This window comes from Suricata suricatta, chromosome 17, assembly GCF_006229205.1.
Source record: "Suricata suricatta isolate VVHF042 chromosome 17, meerkat_22Aug2017_6uvM2_HiC, whole genome shotgun sequence".
NCBI lineage: Eukaryota > Metazoa > Chordata > Mammalia > Carnivora > Herpestidae > Suricata > Suricata suricatta.
Genome location: NC_043716.1, coordinates 45513396 through 45536165, shown reverse-complemented (window position 1 = coordinate 45536165; position 22770 = coordinate 45513396). Strand labels below are relative to the sequence as shown.

At 41.1% G+C, this 22770-nt stretch overlaps 1 protein-coding gene across 9 annotated transcripts in view; it reads right to left on the bottom strand.

The window, feature by feature from the left end:
- The window catches only part of HELZ (helicase with zinc finger), a 146991-nt gene that overhangs the window by 50599 nt on the left and 73622 nt on the right, over positions 1-22770 (bottom strand). For 7 of the 9 annotated variants that reach the window (XM_029929006.1, XM_029929009.1, XM_029929004.1 and 4 more), the window contains 8 exons: positions 19870-20049; positions 19262-19366; positions 12740-12918; positions 9766-9884; positions 8583-8728; positions 6966-7113; positions 3675-3858; positions 1434-1662 (listed from right to left, as the gene is read on the bottom strand). In XM_029929006.1, the coding sequence (XP_029784866.1) occupies positions 1434-1662; positions 3675-3858; positions 6966-7113; positions 8583-8728; positions 9766-9884; positions 12740-12918; positions 19262-19366; positions 19870-20049 (1290 nt within the window). The remainder of the gene's footprint in view (positions 1-1433; positions 1663-3674; positions 3859-6965; positions 7114-8582; positions 8729-9765; positions 9885-12739; positions 12919-19261; positions 19367-19869; positions 20050-22770) is intronic. The other 2 variants (XM_029929011.1, XM_029929012.1) reach the window with 2 other exon arrangements.

Here is a 22770-nt window from a genome sequence, read left to right as displayed (position 1 = left end):
TCCCTTCAGTTTTTTGTCATTAGCAGTTAAAAATGAATGGTAATCAATTTTTTAAATGTGAAATTAAAGATACTTTATAACAGGACTGTTTACGCATAAATAAGTCATGGACTATTCAAGTTTTATGTTTTCTTTTGAAGTCTTAAACTTGAATACATGCACATTATTATTATTAAAAGTCTCAACTGTCTCCCTTTCGATATAGAATCCTTTTTGTTCTTTCTTGTTTGCTGAAACAGGAAAACAGACAATAAAATGCCACCATGCCTATACTGCAATAGAAAACCTGGTTTTTAAAAAGGCCACTAAGAGCTCTGTCTACTTAAATTCTAGCATAATCGGGCATAATTGGCACTGTCTACATATCTATTGTCTGAACTCACTGTGACAGGCCCTAGAGTACTTATACAACTTTAAATTATCCCTAGGGTATTTCCATTTCATAAAGTATATATTAATTTCTGTTCAACTGTTTGTTAATGGTAACATAATTTTCAATACCACAATGACCAAGTCTTATATTACTGGCTTCAAACAGTTAAAATTCCAATTAACTGGTATAAATCATAAGAATATAAAGAGTAACTTTTAGTTTTAGTACAAATAGTTTTAGGAGACATAGTCCCTTTTGACTACAAGCTAAGGACTATGAGCAACACGAGGTAGAGACAAGTTATAACCGCTTCTAACCCCTCTAATTTTAAAATCCTCTGGATTAACCAGACACAAAGAACATTTACACTTATAAGCCCCCGAGAAAATAAGTACAGAAGGAAATTCATCAAAAACAAGCTACCACAATAACGAAGGGAAAAAATGAGGTAGCACTGATATAAAATTCAGTCTCCATCAAAGATACAGACGTACACAAAACGACCTCAGGCCGCGTGCACCAGGTGCGCCCTCCTCCTGGAGCATCTGCGCCCCAGCTGTGCGCAGGGCTCACGCCCTCACTTCCAAGTCAGCTTCGCGGCGAGGGCTCCCGGACCCCAGCGCGTACACCCGCACCCCCCGCCGCACCCTCATCACTCATGAGTTCCCTGAAGGTTCTATTCTTCTGCCACTGAACTTACCGTGTAAAAAAACCACACGATATTCTGTTTTTTTCTCACTCTACCTCTCTTCCCCAATGAAATGTAAGCCCCACAAAAGCAGAGATGGTTTTCATTTTGTTCACCGATGTGTCCTCAGTGGCTAGAAGAGTGCTTAGAACACAGTAGGCACTCAGGAAACATCTGCCGAGTGAGGACTAACTGAGTGACTACATAATTATGAATATAATGAAAAGACCCGGGGCAATATATGTTTATATTCCCACCGGGGATGAGAGAAGACTGAACCTGATTTTAATCAGCCAAAGGTCCGATAAACAAATGTGCCAGAGGGAAGCACATCACTCTACATTTTCACCTTAATCAGCACCGCGCAATTACCTGCATCTTCCGATAGAGCACAGAGCGATGGGGTCGCCCACCACAGCCACCAGGGACTGTGCCCTGGTGATGGCAGTATTGAGAAGTTTGTAGTTAGATAAAAAACCATAATCTAAATCCTCCGTGGAATCTTCCAGCAGTTGCTCTTTCTTTTTAATTGGTGTCTGTTTGTGTTTACAAGTATGCCTTGTACGTACTGTGCTAAGAAACAAAACTCTGAACTGCTTTCCTATAAAAAATAAATAAATAAATGAGACTCGTAAGGTTGTTATTTTGACCCACAGATATAATAAAAGCATTTTAGTTTTTACACATTATTCCTAAATAACAGGGGTCGGTAAGGATGTGGAAACATTGGAACTCTCGTGTCCTGCAGGTGAGAATGTAAAATGGGATGGGAAACTCTATGGAAAGCAGTATGGCAGCTCCTAAAAAAAATTAAACATAAAATTAAAACACAGAATTAAAATTAAACATAGAATTAAGATATGACCCAGCAATTCCTCTTCTGGGTCTATACCCAAAAGAACTGAAAGCGGGATCTCGAACAGACATTTCCTAACATTTGTCAAAAGGGCAAAATGTAGAATCAACCCACGCATCTGACGACAGACGACTGGAAGAACAAAACGTCGTGTACACGTATCCCGGACTCCGATTCAGCCTAAACGAGGAAGGGCATCTGACACACGCTCCAACATGGACAAACCCGGAGACGCTGCGCTGAATGAAAGAAGTCAGTCTCACAAAAGGCCAGATACCATATGACGACATTTCTATAAGGTGCCTGGAGCAGTCAAATTCGTAGACAAAGTAGAACGGTGGCCGCCAGGGGCTCGGGGGAAGAGGGAAGTAGAGTAGCGAGGCTAGGATGGCACAGAATCTCAGTTTTACAAGATGAGAAGAGTTCTGGAGACAGACGGCAGCAACGGCATTCACAACAATGTGAATGTACCTGATGTCAACGAACTGTGGCATTTTGTGTATTTTTAAACTGGAGAGACACTTTCAGAATGAACACATAAAAATGCTAAAAATGGCAAATTTTATTAAAATTTAAAAAATATTATTGCTGGAACCAGCCTTAGTGCCTATCTCATCTACTCAATGCAAGGACCATTCTATGAAGTGGGGTCACCTCTTGCTGAGCGAGGCAGACAGCTGGTTCTATAAGGAAATGCTGTGGAGAGTCTGGGCTGTACAACATTTTTTATTAGGTGACACATCCATTCCCTCATTCTGTGACAAATCTCCAAATCTCCGAAAACAGTTTTAATATCGATCATTAGTCCTCTCTTCTCTGGGCGAGACAACCCGAGTTCTTTCAACCATTTCTGACTCCCACGTGGCAGTGTTTAGACCTATCATACATCCCCTTTGGGTGCGTCCTAGCTTACTGGTAATATTCCTTCGAAATGCACACCCAAACCCCATGGTATACTGGAGTTATTTTGTCCCTATAATCTAGAAACTGTATTACCACAAAACCTAAAGCTGTAACTGTACTGAACTTTACCAGCACTCATGTGATACTGTTGTTTCATGTATTTAAAAGCAGAAATTCTACAGCAACTAATTACATGAAGATAATTTAAATGAGCTGCTGGTAAATATTCACTTAGGGAACTCTATATATAAAAAAACAAACTGTGCCTTGGGGCACCTGGGTGGCTCAGTCGGTTAAGCATCCAACTTCAGTCTCAGGTCATGATATCACTGGCTCCTGAGTTCGAGCTCCGTGTCGGGCTCTGGGCTCACAGATCAGAGCCTAGAGCTGGCTTCCGATTCTGTGTCTCCCTCTCTGTCCCTCTCCTGCTCACTCTCTCTTTCACTCAAAAATAAGTAAATGTTTTAAAAAAAACTCCAATAACACAGCTGTGCCTTTAAAAATGAATTTAAACAGAATATGCTTCACGGGTACATGTTTTCAAAAATCTTTCTGAACAAATCAGTCATCGGCTACCTGTGACCGTAACTACTGCATATGGATATGGTATGGGACATTCACACAAGCACAGTCACTGAAAACTTCCATTTGTTCTCTTATTTGGATATGAGAATTTAATAAACATGTAAATGAGCTTGACCTTTAATTGTCAAATTCGGCATTAAAGAACTTGGTATGGAATGAATACACAGTTGCTTGTCCCAAAAAGAGATCTTTAGAATTAAAAATCCAATGTGCACACACGTTAAGATTTAAGCATCTGAATAACTTAATTCATTTCGATTAATACTTACCTTGAACATTGAGCACCCTTTCTACATTTACATCAGATAATCTCTTTTTTCGAAGTTCAGCCCGGATCCTAAACACTTGATCAGCGTACGGAGTCACCACGCCGATACTGCCGTCATCCAACTTCCCCCATGCCACTGGCCACTTCCTTCTCAACTCTTCCACACGTTCCACCACTTCAAACACCTTTAAACAAACACACAGATCCACTTAAACCTATGAAGTGTTTGCAGGGAAGAATACAGAAACTGGAACACATGTATAAAGGAAGCCACTTTAGCAAATGTCATTTAAAAACTATCTCAAAATAGGAATGCTGCTTTGCTGACATGAACACAGCAAGAAAATTTTTATGTATGTTTCAAACAGTAAAATTCTATAATAATGCACCCAGTGAAAACATGAATCAGAGACAACGTAACGGGCAATTTGCCCACCCCTTTCGTCGAGGCTCCATTCATTGTTTTTCCTTTTAAGTTTATTTGTTATTTATTTTGAGAGAAAGAAACAGAGAGGGGCAGAGAGAGACAAGGAGAGGGAGAATCCCAATCACTGATAGTGCAGAGCCCAACGTGGTGCTCAGTCCTACAAACCATGAGATCATGACCTGAGCTAAAATCAAGAGATGGACGCTGACCTGACTGAGCCACCCAGGTGCTCCTAGCCTCCATTATTAAATGGGCAGAGGTTCTATTTCCTATGTTGAGAGGAAGTCGGGGACAGTCCATGAAACTGGCAACCCATGTAGGGAATCAGAGAACCAAGTCCCAGTAGTTCTCAGTCCATTCACTCCAAACCAGGCCAGTGAAATTAACAGCCAACTAGAAGATTCCTAGAGTTAAATTAAGTCTCAACAGTACAAGAGGCGCCTGGGTGGCTTAGTCGGTTAAGCCTCCGGCTTCGGCTCAGGTCAGATCTCACGTTCGTGGGTTCGAGCCCCGCGTCAGGCTCTGTGCTGACAGCTAGCTCAGAGCCTGGAGCCTGCTTCCGGTTCTGTGTCTCCCTCTCTCTCTGACCCGCCCCCTCTCATACTCTGTCTCTCTCTGTATCAAAAATAAATAAAACATTAAAAAAAAAATTAAAAAAAAAAAGTCTCAACAGTGCAAGATCTAGCACTGTCCCCTCCCCCGACTGGTACAGCTCAGCAAACTTACCAACAGCTAAGACCAAACCACAGCGGAGACTAAGACAAGACTGCCCGAGCCATTTCACTCATTAACCTTGCAACAGAGTAACGCCATAGTTTACCCAACTGAATTTTCTGGACCCTACTAACTGGATTTTTAGTAGGACTTTTAGTGTAATTCAGTGTACTTTAATACAATGAACTGATCAAACAGTTTCAATGCTTGGCAAAGTGGGGGACACAATGATTAATAAAACATGTTCCTTGCCTGCTAAGAGATTATTGTACATTTAGAATACAGATTGCTAAACAATATAATATATATGTATGTGTATGTGTGTGTGTAAACGGCAGCTCTTTCTCACAGGGGGGCTCTCCTAGCAGCTGAGAGCCAGTCCCCATCTCCTCCATCTAGCTTCCTGGTATGGAAGAGTCATTCTAGGCGGGTTGGGAGATGGTGACCATCAGATCCCATCTGCCACAGCCCCATGCTGCAGAAGGCTAATATTGAATAGTTAACAGCAGGTGATCTTGTACTGACTTCTAACTATAGACCTCTGATCAATTTTTCAAAGATGAATTACCATTACAAAGTAAGACCTGCTTCTTCGTAAGTAAAATGAATAAAGTACGGGACCAGAAGAAAGGGAAACGGAGATCACAAACCAGAACCCATTCCTCTAATGACCAACCAGCCCACGCCCTCCCCTGGGTTTCCCGAAGTCCAGAACCCTCCTCCTCTGTGACAGCCAGAACGCAACCTAAGGGTCTCTGGCTGCTGGCCCCAAAACTCTTCACCAGGTTTTGGTCTGCTGCCTGATCTGACCACATTACCCACATTCTCTCTGAAGATAAAAAGTCAGAAACTGTAAGAGATCAATACAAGCTATACAGCACCTAATAGCTTAGCAGCACTGTCATCTGGGCCTATGTGATCTCTCTGGAGATCCTGGAGCACACAATCCTGCAATTCAAGTCTTACTCAATTTTTTAAAAATTTATTTATTTTGGAAGAGAGCATGCGTGCACACAAGTTGGGGAGGGGCAGAGAGAGGAAGAAGGAGAGAATCCTAAGCAGGGCAGAGCCTGAAGCAGGGCTCAGTCTTACAACCTGAGCCATTATCAAGAGTCGGATGCTTGGGGGCGCCTGGGTAACTCAGCCGGTTGGGTGTCCAGCTTGGGCTCACGTCATGATCTCACAGCTCTTGAGTTTGAGCCCCACGTCAGGCTCAGTGCTGATAGCTCGGAGCCTGCAGCCTGCTTCAGATTCTGTCTCTCTGTCTCTCTCTCTGTCTCTCTCTCTGTCTCTCTCTCTCTCTCTCTCTCTGCCCTGGTTGTGCTCTATATGTCTCTCTCAAAACTAAACATTAAAAAAATTTTTTTAAGTTGAATGCTTAACCGACTGAACCACTCAGTCACCCCAACAATGATAACTCATTTGAGGGGCACCTGAGTGACTCGGTTGAGCATCTGACTCTTGATTTCAGCTCAGGTCATGATCCCAGGACCTGGGATAAAGCCCCAAGTCAGGATTTGTGCTGACAGCACAGAACCTGCTTTGTTTGGATTCTCTGTCTCCTTTTCTCTCTGTGTCTCCCCTGCTAATGTTTTCTCAAAAATAAATAAACACTCTCTGCCTTCCTCCCCTGCCTGCACTCACTCTCTCTAAAATTAAAAAAAAAAAAAAAAGATGACTCATCTGAGTATTATGAAATATAATCATAGTCTATTTTAGATGGCTAACTAATAATTATATGAAAATAATATTGGCTTTTCTTTTAAGTGAAGTCCTATATTTTATATTTTGTCATGAGAAACATAAATCAAAGGGCGCCTGGCTGGCTCAATTAGTGTGGCACGTGAATCTCGATCTCTGGGTTGCGAGTTTGAGCCCCATACTGGATGTAGAGATTACTTAAAAATAAAATCCTAGAAAGAAGAAATGTAAATCAAATGTAATCAAAATGTAAATTGAAGGTTTTGGGTCCCACAGGGAAACGAATTGTTAACAAATGAATGTTATACAGAAAGAATAAATAAATCTCACATACTATTTGGCATGCGAGTAACACACAGTAAGATGTCAACCCAGAATCTTAAATAAATGCTCCACAAGGACAAACTATGTGACTGCGAAAATTAACAATCTGCAAAAGAACGTAGGTACCTCGGCATTATTATAAAAAGCTGTGCTATTTTTTTCTTGTACATCTTCCCCTCGCGCTGTAAAGAATGTTAGTGGGTAGAAATCCTTGTGCGCTGGCTGCTTTCCACTGGCCATCAGTTTGCCCTCATAGAAGAGCTCGGAGGTGTAACTGCAAAAAAAAAGGACCAAAATAAATAAAGATAGATAGTGATTTAGCATCAAAATTACTTCACCCATAAGAAAAAAAAATTATCAGTCATTTCTAATGCTTTTGCTTTATGTCCATAATTAATTTAATACTTATGAGGGCAAGAATTTCTCCAAAAGTAACCACAACAGGGTAGGCTCCTGAGATACCAATGCTAAATGAACTGATCTGGCAAGGTATGAAGCCAGAATATAGAAAGAAAAGGAAGAAGTGACAATAGTTCAATACTGCATGAAAATCTTGCTCTGTGAGGAAATTGCAAGCTAGTATATTTTCTTGGTTAATACATATTTTTATTTATACGGTTCATTTACTTACACATGCAAACACAAAGATATAAAGACACTGAAATGCACAGAACTGAAGGACATTCAAGTCTTCAAATATAAAATGAATACTTTTTCCTGCTGAAGACAGCAAGTACTCGATTTATTACTGACTGCAGAAAATGACTGGCAACAATAAAAAGAAACTCACATTTTGAGATGCTGATAAAAGATCTAGTTACATCTAAATTTACTTTTGTATCTATTCTATTGTTTTCAGAGAACTCAAAATGGTTTTCACCGACTAACATAACTTTATTGAATTCTATTAAACTTTAAAAAACAAGGTTTTGGGTGGGGTTAGTGACTGGAAAGGAGCACAAAGAAAGGGGCTTTCCAGATATTCTGTTTCTTGACCTGGATGCTGGTTACATGGGTGTGTTGAGTTTGTTCACGGAGCTGTCACTTATGATGTTTTTAGTTTTATAGATGCATACTGTATTTAATAGAAACTTTTAAAACTTTATTACAAGTTTCATGGTTTTTCCTTCCTTCCTCCCGTCCTACAACATTCCTTGTATAACATAATCAGACATAAAAGCAAACCAGTATGCGGGGCGCTCGGGTGGCTCAGTCGGATAAGCATCCTACGTTGGCTCAGGTCATGATCTCAGTGTTCTTGGGTTTGAGCCCCGCGTCGGGCTCTGTGCTGACAGCTAGCTCAGAGCCTGGAGCCTGCTTCAGATTCTGTGTCTCCCTCTCTCTCTCTCTGACCCTCCCCTGCTCACACTGTCTCTCTCTCTCTCTCTCGCTCAAAAATAAATAAAAACATTAAAAAAAAAAGCCAACCAGTATGTGTTCTGTCAATATATCTGTTTATTACATGATGTAGTTTTACATATATATATTACACATTTAGTCACAGAAAAATATCATTACTGGTAGAACCTAAAGTTCTGGTTTCCAGGACTGCCCTACTTTGTGAAAAGTTCCAGCCGACTTTTGAGGTACTCTGTTACAGAAATAAAGTTTAACATAATTTGCAACACGAGGGGCACCATCTAACTGTGCCGGGAATAGTCTGTCCCCAGTAACCGGGCCACTGGGAGTCCTCGGCCACCACACCAGAGGGAGGGAGATACGGAAGGGGCAGCTCACACCTACTTGATGATAGCTTCATGGGAGCGGTAATTCTCACAGAGGAGGATCCTACACGGAAACTCGGCAGGGTAATGCTCATAGAGTCGGTCAAGTAATGAAACATGAAGGTTTCTCTCCCTGGCAAACTCGCTGTAAACAAAAGGACTGAGCTGTAACAGACAAACATACAGAGAAAATTTAACTAAATACACAAATAGTATTTTTATAACCTATTTGTAAAAAAATCCATTATGCTGAAACTTCTGATGTACGAAATCTCAACATGCTAAATGCTGGAATAAGCAGGATCAAAACTAGTTTCTCTAAACCATTTTACTACTACAAAGAACTTGGCTAAGATTTCTAACTTTTCACTTCATTCTATCGACAGTAGCGGAGAGTTAACAAAGCGCTGCTCCGACATCATAATAAACAGCTATTGCTTCGGGGATATGAGCCAGAGCATCGCTGAGGGGAGTCAATCTGTTACTTCAACCAAAAGCGATCGGCTACTTAAAACCGTGAGCTGGATGTACAGCATGTGGCTAAGAGATTTTTCAGGATAAGTGAAATAACAGTTATCTCATAAAGGATAAGGAGCCATTCTTGACCAGCCCTTTGACCACTAAAGAACAAAATTAAACTACTTTTGGCAAAGAAACAAAACCAGGATTTCGTTCCTGATGTCTTCACAGTACACCTGTGGCAGAAGAGAAAGAACTTCAAACTGCAACTTTGTAAAACAGACATTAATAGAAAAAGCGTACTTCTCTTTCACATATAGGTATTGAGAAACATAAAATCGAACACATTCTTTGAGATTCAGGCTATTATTTTTAATTACGTATGCTTTGTTCCCTATGATGGCCAAAAGAAAAAAGAAAAAAAAAAATCAACCCTTCGTGAAAACAAATGTTAGGGACAAGAACTGGGGAACTGTAGGAAGCATCATTAAAGTTTATTTTATAAAGACAAGAACCAATAGAAAGCTGAACCTCAAATTAAAGACATGAAAATCACAAACCCAGAGAGACTCATCCACTCCACTCTATAGCCAGAAAAAGGAAAACCACCACCACAACAGTGGAATGAAGTACTGGAACTGGAATGCACGGCACAATCCCATGGGATGTTTCAGAAAACCGAATATTAAACACGGAATTATAATTGGAAGTTCCTTCGATGTGAGGAATTAGACGGCACGCACCTGCATGTGGTCACCGGCCAAGACGATCCGGGTGCTCTTGGTTGCTAATGCCAGAGGCATGATCGTTTCACACTCCATGGCCTGGGCAGCTTCGTCTAACAGAATGTGTGTAAAGAACCCTACAAAAGTACAGTACAAACACAGTAAACCAGATTACAGCGGCAATAAAGGTGGCTGTAGTTCTGTTCTGCTAAGGAAAGAGTTCAGGGTGCTGATTTCAGAGTTAGGGGCACTTTTAAGCCAACCCTCAACTTTGAAACTTGTCAATTTAAATCATTATTTAAAGAACAGAGATGACAAGAAGTAACTACCCAATAATAGATATGAGATGGTATCTGATGCTAAGGGCCCCAAGATTAACAGTTGACAGAGTATGTATAAAAAAGATGTTTAGAAGTACAAGATGGCAACTCTTCATCAAAAAAGGAGGACCAGCAACTAAACAACGGACAGTCCTCGATTTATGTGATAAAACCGTGAATCCAAAACAAGGGTAGTTTATAAGTAATTCTAGCTTTACCATGCATATTAAACAGTAAGATAAAGAAAATCATCCCTCAAATCGAATATAAGGGAAAAGTTATAATCTAACCTTTACTAAAACAAAGGGGAGAGGGTTGATGATCAGAGTCACTAATTTGATTATTTAGAGTTTTCACGTGTTTGTCTATGTGGAAAGATAAGATAGACAGACATAATTGTTTGGTCTAAGAGCGTACCCTGGCAGGCGGGAAAGAAAAAATATCATCAGTGTGCAAAAAGCAAAAGGTGAATATCAAAAATGTGTTATCTAGTGTCCCCCAGACGCAAGCCCAACAGCAGGAGGCACCCCACATCGTGACTGCTGCTACCACTCACACTGGTGCACAGGATTCTGGGTACACAAAGGAGAAAGTCCTGTTGCCACCAAGCAGGGGACAAAGGCAAAAGTCTCACGGTCTCAACGTGGAGAAGGTCAAAGTCCTGCCCTACTGGCAACTGTCGAGGCAGGAAGAAGGGGGGCTTCTGGTTACTAGCAGGGCAAAGACACAAAGTGGTTTCTCAACAAAATGCAAGCTCTAACACTCTCCGGCCGAATTAGCTAGCTGCCTGTGAGGAAGGCCCGAGAACCTAACCTCTACTTCTATGCAGAGCAGCAAGTTCCAAACTACCTTTTATTCAACTTCCTGATGCAACTTGGTTTTAGGTCGGCCACTTGCTAAACCATACGGACTGGCAATAACCACACACCCCATCCGTTTGTGCCCACGGCTGTGGGTGACAGCGTACGGATCAGTAACTGTTGTCTATTTCCTGACAGTGGCCCAAACATGATCTAGGCATGTGCATTTTTCTCCTTGTTAAGGAGACTTTGTGTTTTTTGTCCTACAAAACTAACTGCTGGAAAACTACTGTTTTCGTTAGATAACATTTTAATTAAACAGAGGTAGGCTTGGATCAGCAACTGGATAAATCATGAAACTGTTATAGCTATTGCTTGAAGCTGGGTGAGGAAACTTGAATTAATCAAACTGATGGAGCCTGAGCCTTCATTTCCTTATCTATGAAAGAACCCTCCCTCCTCAGGGCTGATGGGAGAATGAGATGAAATCAGGTATAAACACTACCCAGAACAAAGCACACAGGCAGCTTCTAAGTGTTCTTCTATATTCTTGCTCTTCAAAGCCGTCCTTAACTTTCTCACAAAACTCTACTGTTTCAGAGGTTTCAGCATTTTATCTAAGCGGCACACAGGCAGAGTAGAACCATAAAGTAATGAGACTGATTGTTAAATAAACATACCAAAATTTACATTTCAAATAAGTGTTGTTCCATTCAAAGAAGTCAGTTGGGAGGAAATAGAACTCATTCCAATGATGCAGTCACTTTTCAAAACATTTTTGAAACTCTGCTTTTGTAACTGCCCTCACCAGCCAGCTATGAGCTGCGTGCACAAGAAAATAAGTCTCATTACATGAGAGGCACGTCTCTCTCTCTCTCTCTCTCTCTTTTTTTTTTTACCCCTAATGGTATTGCTCAGTTTGATCACCTACCTTATTTACCAGACATGTCTCAGAAAGATTTTGAAGCTTTTCTAAAACTAAATCTACCCTCAAAAAAAAAAAAAGTTTGGCCACCATTCATTCATTTCAGATACACAGAGGTTTATCAAGGGCCTCCAGGTGCCTGTACCCTGGGCCAGGTGCCAGGAATTCAAGGTGAAGAGAACAGTGTCTCCCTCCCAGGGACTCGAAGGTTCAAAAGAATCTGTCACTGGCTCTGAAAGCAATTCCAAAAGGAGAGAGCAAAAAAGTGTTGCACAGTGTCAATCATTATAATATGGCAGTAATAAATGAATGTTCTTCCAAAGCAAACACTTTAAAGTGGTACCACTTCTTGATGGTTAAGTTCTGCCATATGTATCAGAATTACTTGTCACCTTATATCTGTACTTCATATAATATTAGCTTGATTTTACCAATTCTTATACTCCAATATAATAATCTTAATAGTATGTCTAAAAAAAAAAATCTATCATGATTGCTGTCTCTGCACTATATAACACAAAATTATTTTTTTGAAAAACTTGAGAAAATTATAAAAAGAACCACTATCCAAATATGAATTTTTTACATGACTGATAGTAAGTAAACGCCATCTGATCAGAGAATAAAATAGAGTCACTCAAATGTCTAAACTAGGGGTTGACTTTTTTTTTCCTTTGTAAAGGGCCAAACAGTATATATTTTAGGTTCTGTTGGCCATTCGATCTCTGTTTCATGTACTCAATGCAGCTGTTGTGGCACAAAGGCACACATAGATAATACATAGGTAAAAAATGGGCATGGCTGTGTTCCATCCAATAAACCTTTATTTACAAAAACAGACAGCACGCCAGATTTGACCCACAGGCTACAATTTGCCAACCCCTGATCTAAACTGAATGCAGAGGCCCTATGCATTCAGGGACACCCTGTGTCTTGAATCAGCATACCAGGTTCAAGGTCCAACTGACAGAGGTACTGGGAAGTATTCAATGTAACAACCACCACTCGGTGTTTGAGAATATCTTCCTTCTGTGGCATCTGAAAGGTGGAATGTGCGCTTGAGATCAAACAGTACTGATGCACAACTGGGTGGACAGTCTTTACCCAGCGATTTCTGAAATATACCCTATAAAAGAAGACAATATTTCCTATTTATATTTATTAACATCTTACCAGCATTATAAAAAAATGACATTATTATGTTAAGACTACAGTATCTGGAAATCCACAAATAAATCTGGTAACCATTAACACTCTACTGAATTAAAATTTGACAACTGTGACTTTGCCCTACCAAAAAAGGATTCAAGCAGAAAGCATATGCACTATCATAAAATAAGTATCTATTTAAGTGTTCAGATTAATCTTACAACAGAATGACACACAGTTTCATAAGCACTATAGTTTTTAAAATTCAAAACAGTCCCATTTGGGAATTACTTTTTTCTAGAATATTCTTATAAAAATATACTTAATTCATATTGCAATTATCTATGCTAAAAGAAATAGTGAATTGCACACCTACAAAAGAAACTTAAAAGTTATCTGCATTTCATTTCAGAATATATTCTTACACCTATTTGTAAACAGACCTATATCTAAAGTTCTAAAGGAGATTTATGTAAAGGAGATTTAAAAATAAATTTGAATTGTGGACAAACAAAAAACCTTAAGAAAGAGTATCTCGGGGCGCCTAGGTGGCTCAGTTGGTTAAGTGTCTGAATCTTGATTTCAGCTCAGGTCACATCTCACAGTTCATGAGTTCAAGCCCCACATCGAGCTCTGTGCTGACAGCATGAAACCTGCTTGGGACCCTCTCTCCCTCTCTCTCTCTGCCCCTCCCCCTGCTCTCTCTCAAAATTAAATAATAAAACATTAAAAAGGGGGGTATGTCTTCCATTAATTGCAAAAGAAATATATTAATAGGCCTCATGCAATAGACTACTACTAAACGGTACAGAAGAAAGCCATCCACCCACGCACCCACCCACCACCCATCTCCAATCCACTCACATGTCACAGATGTGAGACATACTGGGTGTCTACCATGCTCCAAGCACAAAGGCAAATCAGATGATTTGCAAGCTTTCCTAAAAGCTTTGATTTACTCTGACTGTAATGGGAAGCCCTCAGAAAGAGCTGACAGGGCAGTCACATGACCTGACTTTGGTTGTGAAAGGACCACTCTGTTACTCTGTACAGAATATATAGTTTGGGGAGGTAGTGGGGGGAGGCCAGACAGTGGTGTGCTCATAAACCAGCTTGGAGGGTGGCGGGGGGGCTGATGTGTGGTGTTTGCTGACTTCTGTGGTATAAATAAAATCTACTACCGTGGCCCATTTCAAGCTACCAACACGATGTCACCGAACCTGAACTTGGGAAGACACGTATATGATTGGCTCTCACAAGCCACTACAAGCTGGCTGCAAAACACCACTGACGGGAACAGAGGCAGGGGCGGGGGAGAGAATCGGGGAGACCCACAGGACGTTGTTGCAAGGGTCTGGAAAAGGAAAGAGGACAGCGCGAACCACGCTGGTAACAAGCGGAGATGTGGCGACGGCTGGGTTCAGTGCACACTGTGAAGGTAACGCCGACGGGACGTACTGGTGAACAAGACGTGCAATGTAAAACACCGTAGGAGTCTGTGCCTTTGAACCTGGATGAATGACAGTGGTGTTTACAAAGACGGTGAAAGTTGAGGAACAGATCTGAAGTGGGAACTGAGAATGTGGTTTTGGACAAATTCAGCAGCAGGCATCCAAGTGAGGATGTCCAATAAACAGCGGGTACAGACATCTGAAGTTCAGAAGACTATCTGGGACAAGACTTCTACAACTGGGATAGTGTTTCAACCTTGGACTACACAAGGTCCACTGGAGAGTGAGTGTAGCTAAAAAAGAAACTAGTTGGAAGAATCACTGATGGGAGAGGGAGAGGGCACAGCAACGGAAACTGGCGAGAAACAGTCAAAGAAGTTGGAAAGAACTCAAGAGAGTGTGAGGTCCGCTCACAGGACACACACATCCCTGTCACTAAAGCTCGTGGACGCTCTCCAGGCCCGTCAAGGTGCTTGCTGTCTCGGCGGCAGCAGCCAGCCTGTGCTCATTCCCTCCCTGCAACTCCCCCTTCCCGCAGCTTCCGGGACTCAGCCTGTCCTCGCCCTCCTTCCGCCCCACGTCAGGGCTCCTCCAGGCGTGGTCTTCACACACTCCTCTCTGCTGGCCTCTGCTCTCTCCCTGACCATCTCAGGCCGGTGGTTTCGATCACCACCAGCAAATACTCTCAGGACTCACATTTTTCTCTCTGCAGCCACGACCTCATGTCTGAGCTCCAGGATGCTATCCAACTTTTTATTTAACACTTGTTTCATTTAGGATGTTTCAAAAGCAGCTCAAATGTAATATGCACAAATCCTAATCTCATGATCCTCTAAACGGTGTTCTTACCCTTTATAAAATATTTAAAACTGGTTATTGCTTTTAAGCAAAGCCAAGCCAACCCCCCCCCAAAAAAAATTCCTAAGCATAAATTATAAGAGAAAAGTAAAGAAATGTATTTTGGGATGCCTGAGTGGCCCAGTCAGTTGAGCTTCTGACTCTTGATTTTTGGATTAGGTCATCACCCCAGGGTTATGGGAACGAGCCCCACATTGAGATCGATGTGGAACATGAAGCCTGCTTAAGATTTCTCTCTCCTTCTGCCCCTCTCCCCTGCCCTTGTGCGCTCTCTCTATATATAAGAGAAAAAAAATGTATTTCAAAAATATTACTCTGGGAGCACCTGGATAGTTCATTCAGTTAAATATCCAACTCTTGGATTCAGCTCAGGTCATCATCTCACAGTTCGTGGGTTTAAGCCCCACATCGGGCTCTAGGCTGACAGTGCAGAACTTGCTCTCTCTCTCTGCCCCTCCCAATGCACATGCATTCTCTCTCTCAAAATAAGTAAATAAATTTAAAGAAACAACAACACGTTACATGGACAGGAAATGTTAAACAACATATTTTAGGTTTTAATAAAAAATGTTTCATCAGATCAACAAAGCAGAATTTACTTTTAAATGTACTAAAAGGGGCGCCTGGGTGGCTCAATCACTTGAGCGTCCAGCTTCAGCTCAGGTTATGATCTCAGTGTTTGTGAGTTTGAGCCCCGCGTCAGGCTCTGTGCTGACAGCTCAGAGCCTGGAGCCTGCTTCCGATTCTGTGTCTCCCTCTCTCTCTGATCCTCCCCTGCTCGTGCTGTCTCTCTCTGTCTCTCAAAAATAAATTTAAAAAACACTAAAAAGAATTTTTTAATATACTAAAAACCTCATTTTACAAAATTATCTAAAAAATCATTTACAAACTATTATTCCATTCATGTTAACTAGAATATGTGTTTAAACATAGAAATTACTAGAAACTAAACTCCAAAATGTTACTAGAAACTAAACTCCAAAATGTCGGATACTGTGTCTCCCTCTCTCTGACCCTCCCCTACTCACACTCTCTCTGTCACTCAAAAATAAATAAAAAACATTTTTTAAAAAGTTTTAAGTAATAATAATATGCCTGGGAGGCTCAACTGGTTAAGCATCATCCATCTCTCAGTTTCAGCTCTTGGCCATGATCTCACAGTCGGGGACCTCGAGGCCCACGTTAGGCTCCACGCTGGCTGTACACTCCCTGCGTGGGATTCTCTCTCGCCTCTCTCTGCCTCTCACCTGCTCACATGCTCTGTCTTTCTCTCTCAAAATAACTAAACAAACTTTAAAAAAAAATACACCCAACATTTTTCAAAACCGGAGAGTAGTGCCAAGTGAAACGCTCACAGTATACAATATGACACCAATGAAGTAATCTACGGACTTCTAGAAGCAAACCATCCACAGATCCCACATGAATTATGTGGAGTAGGAGACTGTCTGGTAATACATAATCTCAATTCACTGAAACTTTATTCGTGTATTGAATCCACGTGCAATAAACAACCCACCAAAATGTCACAACCCAAGACACTACAGAATCACCAAGACCCGATCCCAGAATAAAATCTATTACTTTGAAGATCTATACAAAACAACGAATACTTCTATTTGCCCAGAAAGCAATAAATACACACGCTCCACAGAGCACCTCAAGCTGCTAAGTAATCTGCCAGAACCGGACACTGATCAACAGAACCACACACAGAGCCCGTGTTTCCCTCTCTCTTCCATCTTAAAGTCTACTGATTCCAATGAAGCAAGAAGTAAAAATCAAAACAAAATGTAATCTAAAATGGTTTCTAAAACCTCCATCCCCAAATATTTTAAGCTCAACCCCTGGCATGGAATATTGAATTTTATACATTTCAACCGTAAGTATGTATATTTAAACATACTTACTGTATTAAATGATTTAATGTTTATGACTATTTCCACACTTTATAGCATTTACCAGGGCCCACTCTAGACTACCCGGTGCAGAAGACAAGCTCCTACATGATAGAGGTGGCACATCTTCAAAGTCACACACAGACACTTAGTGCCCCCTTGTGTTCTTTGCCCTGCATCCTGGGACGAGTCAGAGAAAGCTACTCTCCCCCGAGCCCCCAGCCATTCCCACGCCCTCTCTCCCATCTCCCAAACCTCTCATGTTTGAGGTCTATCAGGATAATTGTAAATTCCTCTGAGTTAATGTAATAACAGATGGTCCTAATAAATTTTCATTTCATTTTATTAATTCAATGCATTATTCTCCTAGGAAATACATTTACAAGTTAACACATTTCCCAAAGAGAAAAGCTATGGTAAAAATGTAGGGCCACAAAAAGAAAATATTAGGAAGGTCAAGCCTTTTCTTATTTTATTCCATTTACTAAATAAATTAACTTGAGATTTATACTCAGATATTTTTCAAGCTTTTCAAATGAACCACTCTTGGGACGTGTGGAGAGAGGAGATTTTCTGCTAGAGGCCAGCATCAGTATTTGGACCATGACAGCTAGACACAGACCCTACTGAAACAGAACTTCTTACCCCACATATTTCAATGTACTGCATGCTGGATGATAGCCTCCAAAACATAACTTCACATGAGAAAAGTGAAACAGAATGCTAGTCACGTGGCAGACTTTAACGTGTGTCAGCAACGGCTCTTCTGCTCCAAATATCAAATGACCTATCCTAGGTCAATCAAGATTGGAAGGGGCTTTACTCATTGTTTCTAGGCCAAGTGCACCACGGTAATTGGGGCTGTCCCTGTCCCTACCTAACACATACATACACAAAAACACACAGACCAACAATAGAAGCAAACAAAACAAACACCTCCATTAAAGAAAGGACACTCAGCAAAACTGCTACTCACTATGACTAAGAAAAGACTATGACTAGTCTTTACTTATGACTAAGAAAGAATAGAATCTGAAACAAAATAGGTATTGATGAACTTGTCCACTGATAAATACATTTTCATTTATAGTGACTATACATATGTGATATTGTCTTATTAAATACAATTGGATTCTAGTGCATTATTTCTGCTCTAATGTATCTTCCAGAGTTCAACTATGGCAATAAAAACCTGTGTTAGCAGGCCACACCACCTTTTTCTCATTTGTTCTTTTTTATGCAATTGTAAAATCATTCAAATGGCTTTGGTCGTGCTTATTACGAAAAGCATACTCTCGTTTTCCCATGCCTGGACTCGACTAGAAATAAAAAGTTAGTGGATTATGATTCAAAAGTGTGGTTAGAAATTAACGGATAAACAATAATTGTATTCAAACGACACAGGGCATGACACGTTAGTTTGTAAAATGGCAACACTAGACATTAATTCATATAACAATGAAAGCAAATGGTGTAATAAACAACCATTTAATGATTCTTTATTGTTTTCTGAAGAAAAGGATTGTACTCCCCCACAATCTGTGTTTAAGGACATTTCATATCTACACACACTCCAGAGGGCCTCGCTCTAGCAACGTAAACTTCCCTGGGCCTCTTACATGACGGCAAGAAAGTTGTAAATACCAGTCAAGGGCATTTTGTTGCAGAGATCATTTCAGTAGTTCACGCTTCTCTAACGTGTCACTTCTATGAAATTACCTGCATGATCACAGTCAAAATCTTGTGTCCGATGCATGACCACTCTGCCACGCAAACTCTGCTAGAATTTTAATTAAATTTGATGTAAACAAATCATAGTTACATTCTTTCATCATAGTAGCTTTTAGAGGTACACATCAAAATCTGCTCAACAGTTTTACATACGATACTTAAAAAAGGATGTCTTTCTCTTTGCTTAATGTTTAAGAAATGAAGAGTCAGAGATTTTTAAATTTCTCCTTAATTTTAAATGGCTTCTTCAAAAGGTGGAACCTCCAAATGCCAATACGCAGTTCACGATTTTGTATTCTCGAAGTTACTAAAATCATTACAGACACCTTTTCTTAAGAATAACAAAGCATGATACAGATACATAATAAGCCTTAACAAATACCTGAGAGGTCTTGCCTGGGGGTTGCCTGCTTCTACATATGGATGTAAATAATCCTTTATGTAGAGATCAGCAGCACTATTAGAATGGGTGCAAATGAGAATCCTGCTGAAATAAACGGTGCAAATAAAAAGAATGATAAAACACAAAGCTATTCACGCAGTAGAATTCCAAACAGAAGCAGCGGCCATCTTAACCCTGCACATTCCCCTCCGCCTACTCGGCCTTCTCTCCACATCGGCCGCTGGTGTTTTAAGGAAACTGTACTACGCTTCAGGCTGTCCAGGAAACTGGTTCCCCCGAATCATCTTCTAAATCTACCCCGCAAACTTTTTTATATGCCCAACTCTTGTGGCTCTGATATATAGCACAACTCCTTAGCAGCCTTGGAGTTTTGATGGCTATTTAAAAGCTATCATACTCTACATTGCCAATGTTTAAAAACCAGCATATTTTCAAAGAATTCAAATTTTAGTCCTTTGGGGTTTTGGTGTAGGTTTTTACTTATTTTTCTTCCAAGCTGAATTAGAATGGTCTTGGCTTCATATTCACTACAGGACAAGAGGGCGTGCCCTCCTAGTGCAATGGGAGCACACACACCACGGCCTCACCTCGTCTCCGGCTGCTGGAGGATGTGCTTGACGGCCTGAGCTAGAGTGAAGGTTTTGCCCGTCCCATAGGGTCCGATGATGAGGACAGGAGGCAGCTGGATTGAAAGAGGAGTTGTGATGGCCAGGACGGCCTCTTTCTGTTTTGCATTTAGCCGGGGATCCAATTGTTCGTCCCACTGTCTACAGAAAATAAAAGTTTATTTTAAACACATGCATCTTATTAATAAACAAAACACAACACAAGAGAAGACTGAATTTTACTGAACCATTAAAAATACTGAACAAAGGGGGCACCTAGGTGGCTCAGTCAATGGAGCATCTGACTTCGGCTTAGGTCATGAACTTGCAGTTTGTGAGTTCGAGCCCCATGTCGGCTCTGTGCCGATGGCTCAGAGCCTGGATCCTGCTTCGGATTCTGTGTCTTCCTCTCTCTCTGCTCCTACCCTGCTTGCACTCTGTCTCTCTCTGTCTCTCAAAAGTAAATAAAGATTTAAAAAAAAAAAAACTGAAGAAAGAGGGCACCTGGGTGGCTGAGTCAGGGAAGTGTCTGACTCCAACTCGGGTCATGATCCCACAGTCCATGAGTTCAAGCCCTGCATCAGGCTCTGTGCTGACAGATCGGAGCCCGGAGCCTGCTGTGGACTGAGAGAGAGAGTGAGAGAGAGAGAGAGAGAGAGAGGGAGAGAGGGAGAGGGAGAGAGAGAGAGAGAGAGTGTGTGTGTGTGTGTGTGTGTGTGTGTGTGTGTGTGTGTGTGTCTTTCTACCCCTCCCCCACTCATGCTCTCTCAAAAATAAACATTAAAAAAAATTTTAGTAAGAAACAGAGTGTCTCTAACAAGAAATGCTTATTCTAAAACTTCTTTTTAGAAAACTACTCAACAGAGTTGGCACAGGCTGTTGATCAAAACTCACTTTAATTACTTGGTCCTATTCAAAGTGCACAAAGATTTTGATAACTGAAGAAAGCACACAGGTCTAACGGCTGCCACGTCTATAAATAGTAATGTGATGGCTCAAAAACATAATTTCCCTGTTATATAGAGTTATCCAAAAACGTGTCTGGTAATAAGGAAGTATTAGTTTCTTTGCATGAGCAAGTTGCAAAATGCAGAAGGGAGACAAACAGGATTTTCAAATTCTAGTTCACTGCAAGCTTTCTTTAGTGAAGTTTGAAACAAGAGGCAAAGAAAAACGGTTTACAGCCCTGGTTAAGAGATACTCAAGTTTCACAAAGTTTTGAATTCAGAAAATAGCAGTTTAAAAAAAAAAGGTATCAAAAGCCAAACACTATGAATTGTTTTCTAATATTTTCCCACAGAATATATGTATGTCCTACTTTCCAGGGCCAACAACGCCGTCATGCTGGCGCAAATGGCTGCCGTGACGAAATCTGTCTTATGAGCGTCCCTTCTGCGACTTGGCTACGTTTCGAAGATTTAAATGGACAGCAGATGCTGAGAGGGCTCAAACCAAGGAGAGAATCAACAGCATTCCTTCTCACAACGACAACTAAAATACTAAATATTGCAACAACTATGGTAAAAATGTTAGGAATGTGAACCAAAATAGGATGGGCAAATAAAGAGACTCTTAGAAAATTTACAATCGAAGTGCCTACAAAATAGTCCTGCAATCGGAGAACTCGGTTTAGAGAAAAATCCCTTCTCTCAGAGGCTGTACTCTACTTAAATCAGAAGCCAGTTATTCATGGAAAACCTTAATACTCTGTCTTGAAAAATTATAACTGATACTATATTCAGACAGACAATTTCAAACAAATGGTCCCCTAGGAAATTAAAACCTTAGAAAATAAACGTTGACTGTATCAACTCACCACTACTTATTTTTCTGGGACTTAAAATTTTTAAGTAAAAAACAAAAGAACTCTGACCAGTGGCACTAGTTTTCCTGGAAACCACCGACTAACGCCCAAGCTTTTTTTCTCCAAAGACTCTCACATCATTAAACAGCTTAGTTACTCATAATTCTGCCAGAACATAGCGATGTTCCACTTTCTGTAAAGAGGGAATTTAGGTGATCGCTAAGTGCAGATCTAATAGAGAGAGAGAACTGTAGAATGGTTACCCCAAACCACGCATGGCATCTCGCCTGCCCCCCTCTCCTGCTGAGCCTAGACAGCAAGGACACTCCGCTCCTCAGCCTCCTCTGCTAGAGATCCAAGTCTGCTCAGAGATAGCGGAAGAGACACCGCACTAACGAAACCCCACTAGATGAAAGCCCTCGTTGCTCCACTGCCTTCCTCCTTCCCTGGCTGGAACGAGCTCATGGTCAGTAAAACTGCAGCTGCCATCTTATAATCGAGAGGTAACGGCCAGCAAGAAGCAACGCAACATGCTCCATGGTGAGAGGAGGGGAGAGCTGGTCCTTGATGGCGCCGCAGAGCCCTCGCAGGTCCTAGACCGCCTACCCTGGGCTTCTGGCACGACGTGCTCAAGCCACAGCTAGTGCAGGAAACTGTGGCTCACACTCATACCTGCCCCCAGTGGCTCCTCTAACTACACAGCGAGATAATAACATGCGCCTCAGTCATTCCAAGACCGAATGAGGTAATCCAGGCAAGCTGCTTCGGGAAATAACTGAGCAAGAAGTGCTCAATTAGCGTCAGCGCCTGGTACTGCGCTTACTGAGGAATGCAGAGAGCTGAGATGTTACTTGACAAATGCACACTTTCAAAAACAAAAATTTTAAAAACACCCTCCAGTTCTCCGCGTTTGGTGACTTCAATGAATTTATAAATGAGATGAATAGGTTAAAATAAAAGTATAAATCCAGGAGATAGATGACAGATTTATGGGTACAGTTCTAAAATACAATTCCTCTCAATATATATGGGGGGGGAGAGGGAGAGGGAGAGAGAGCCCACGCCCATCCCACTCATCA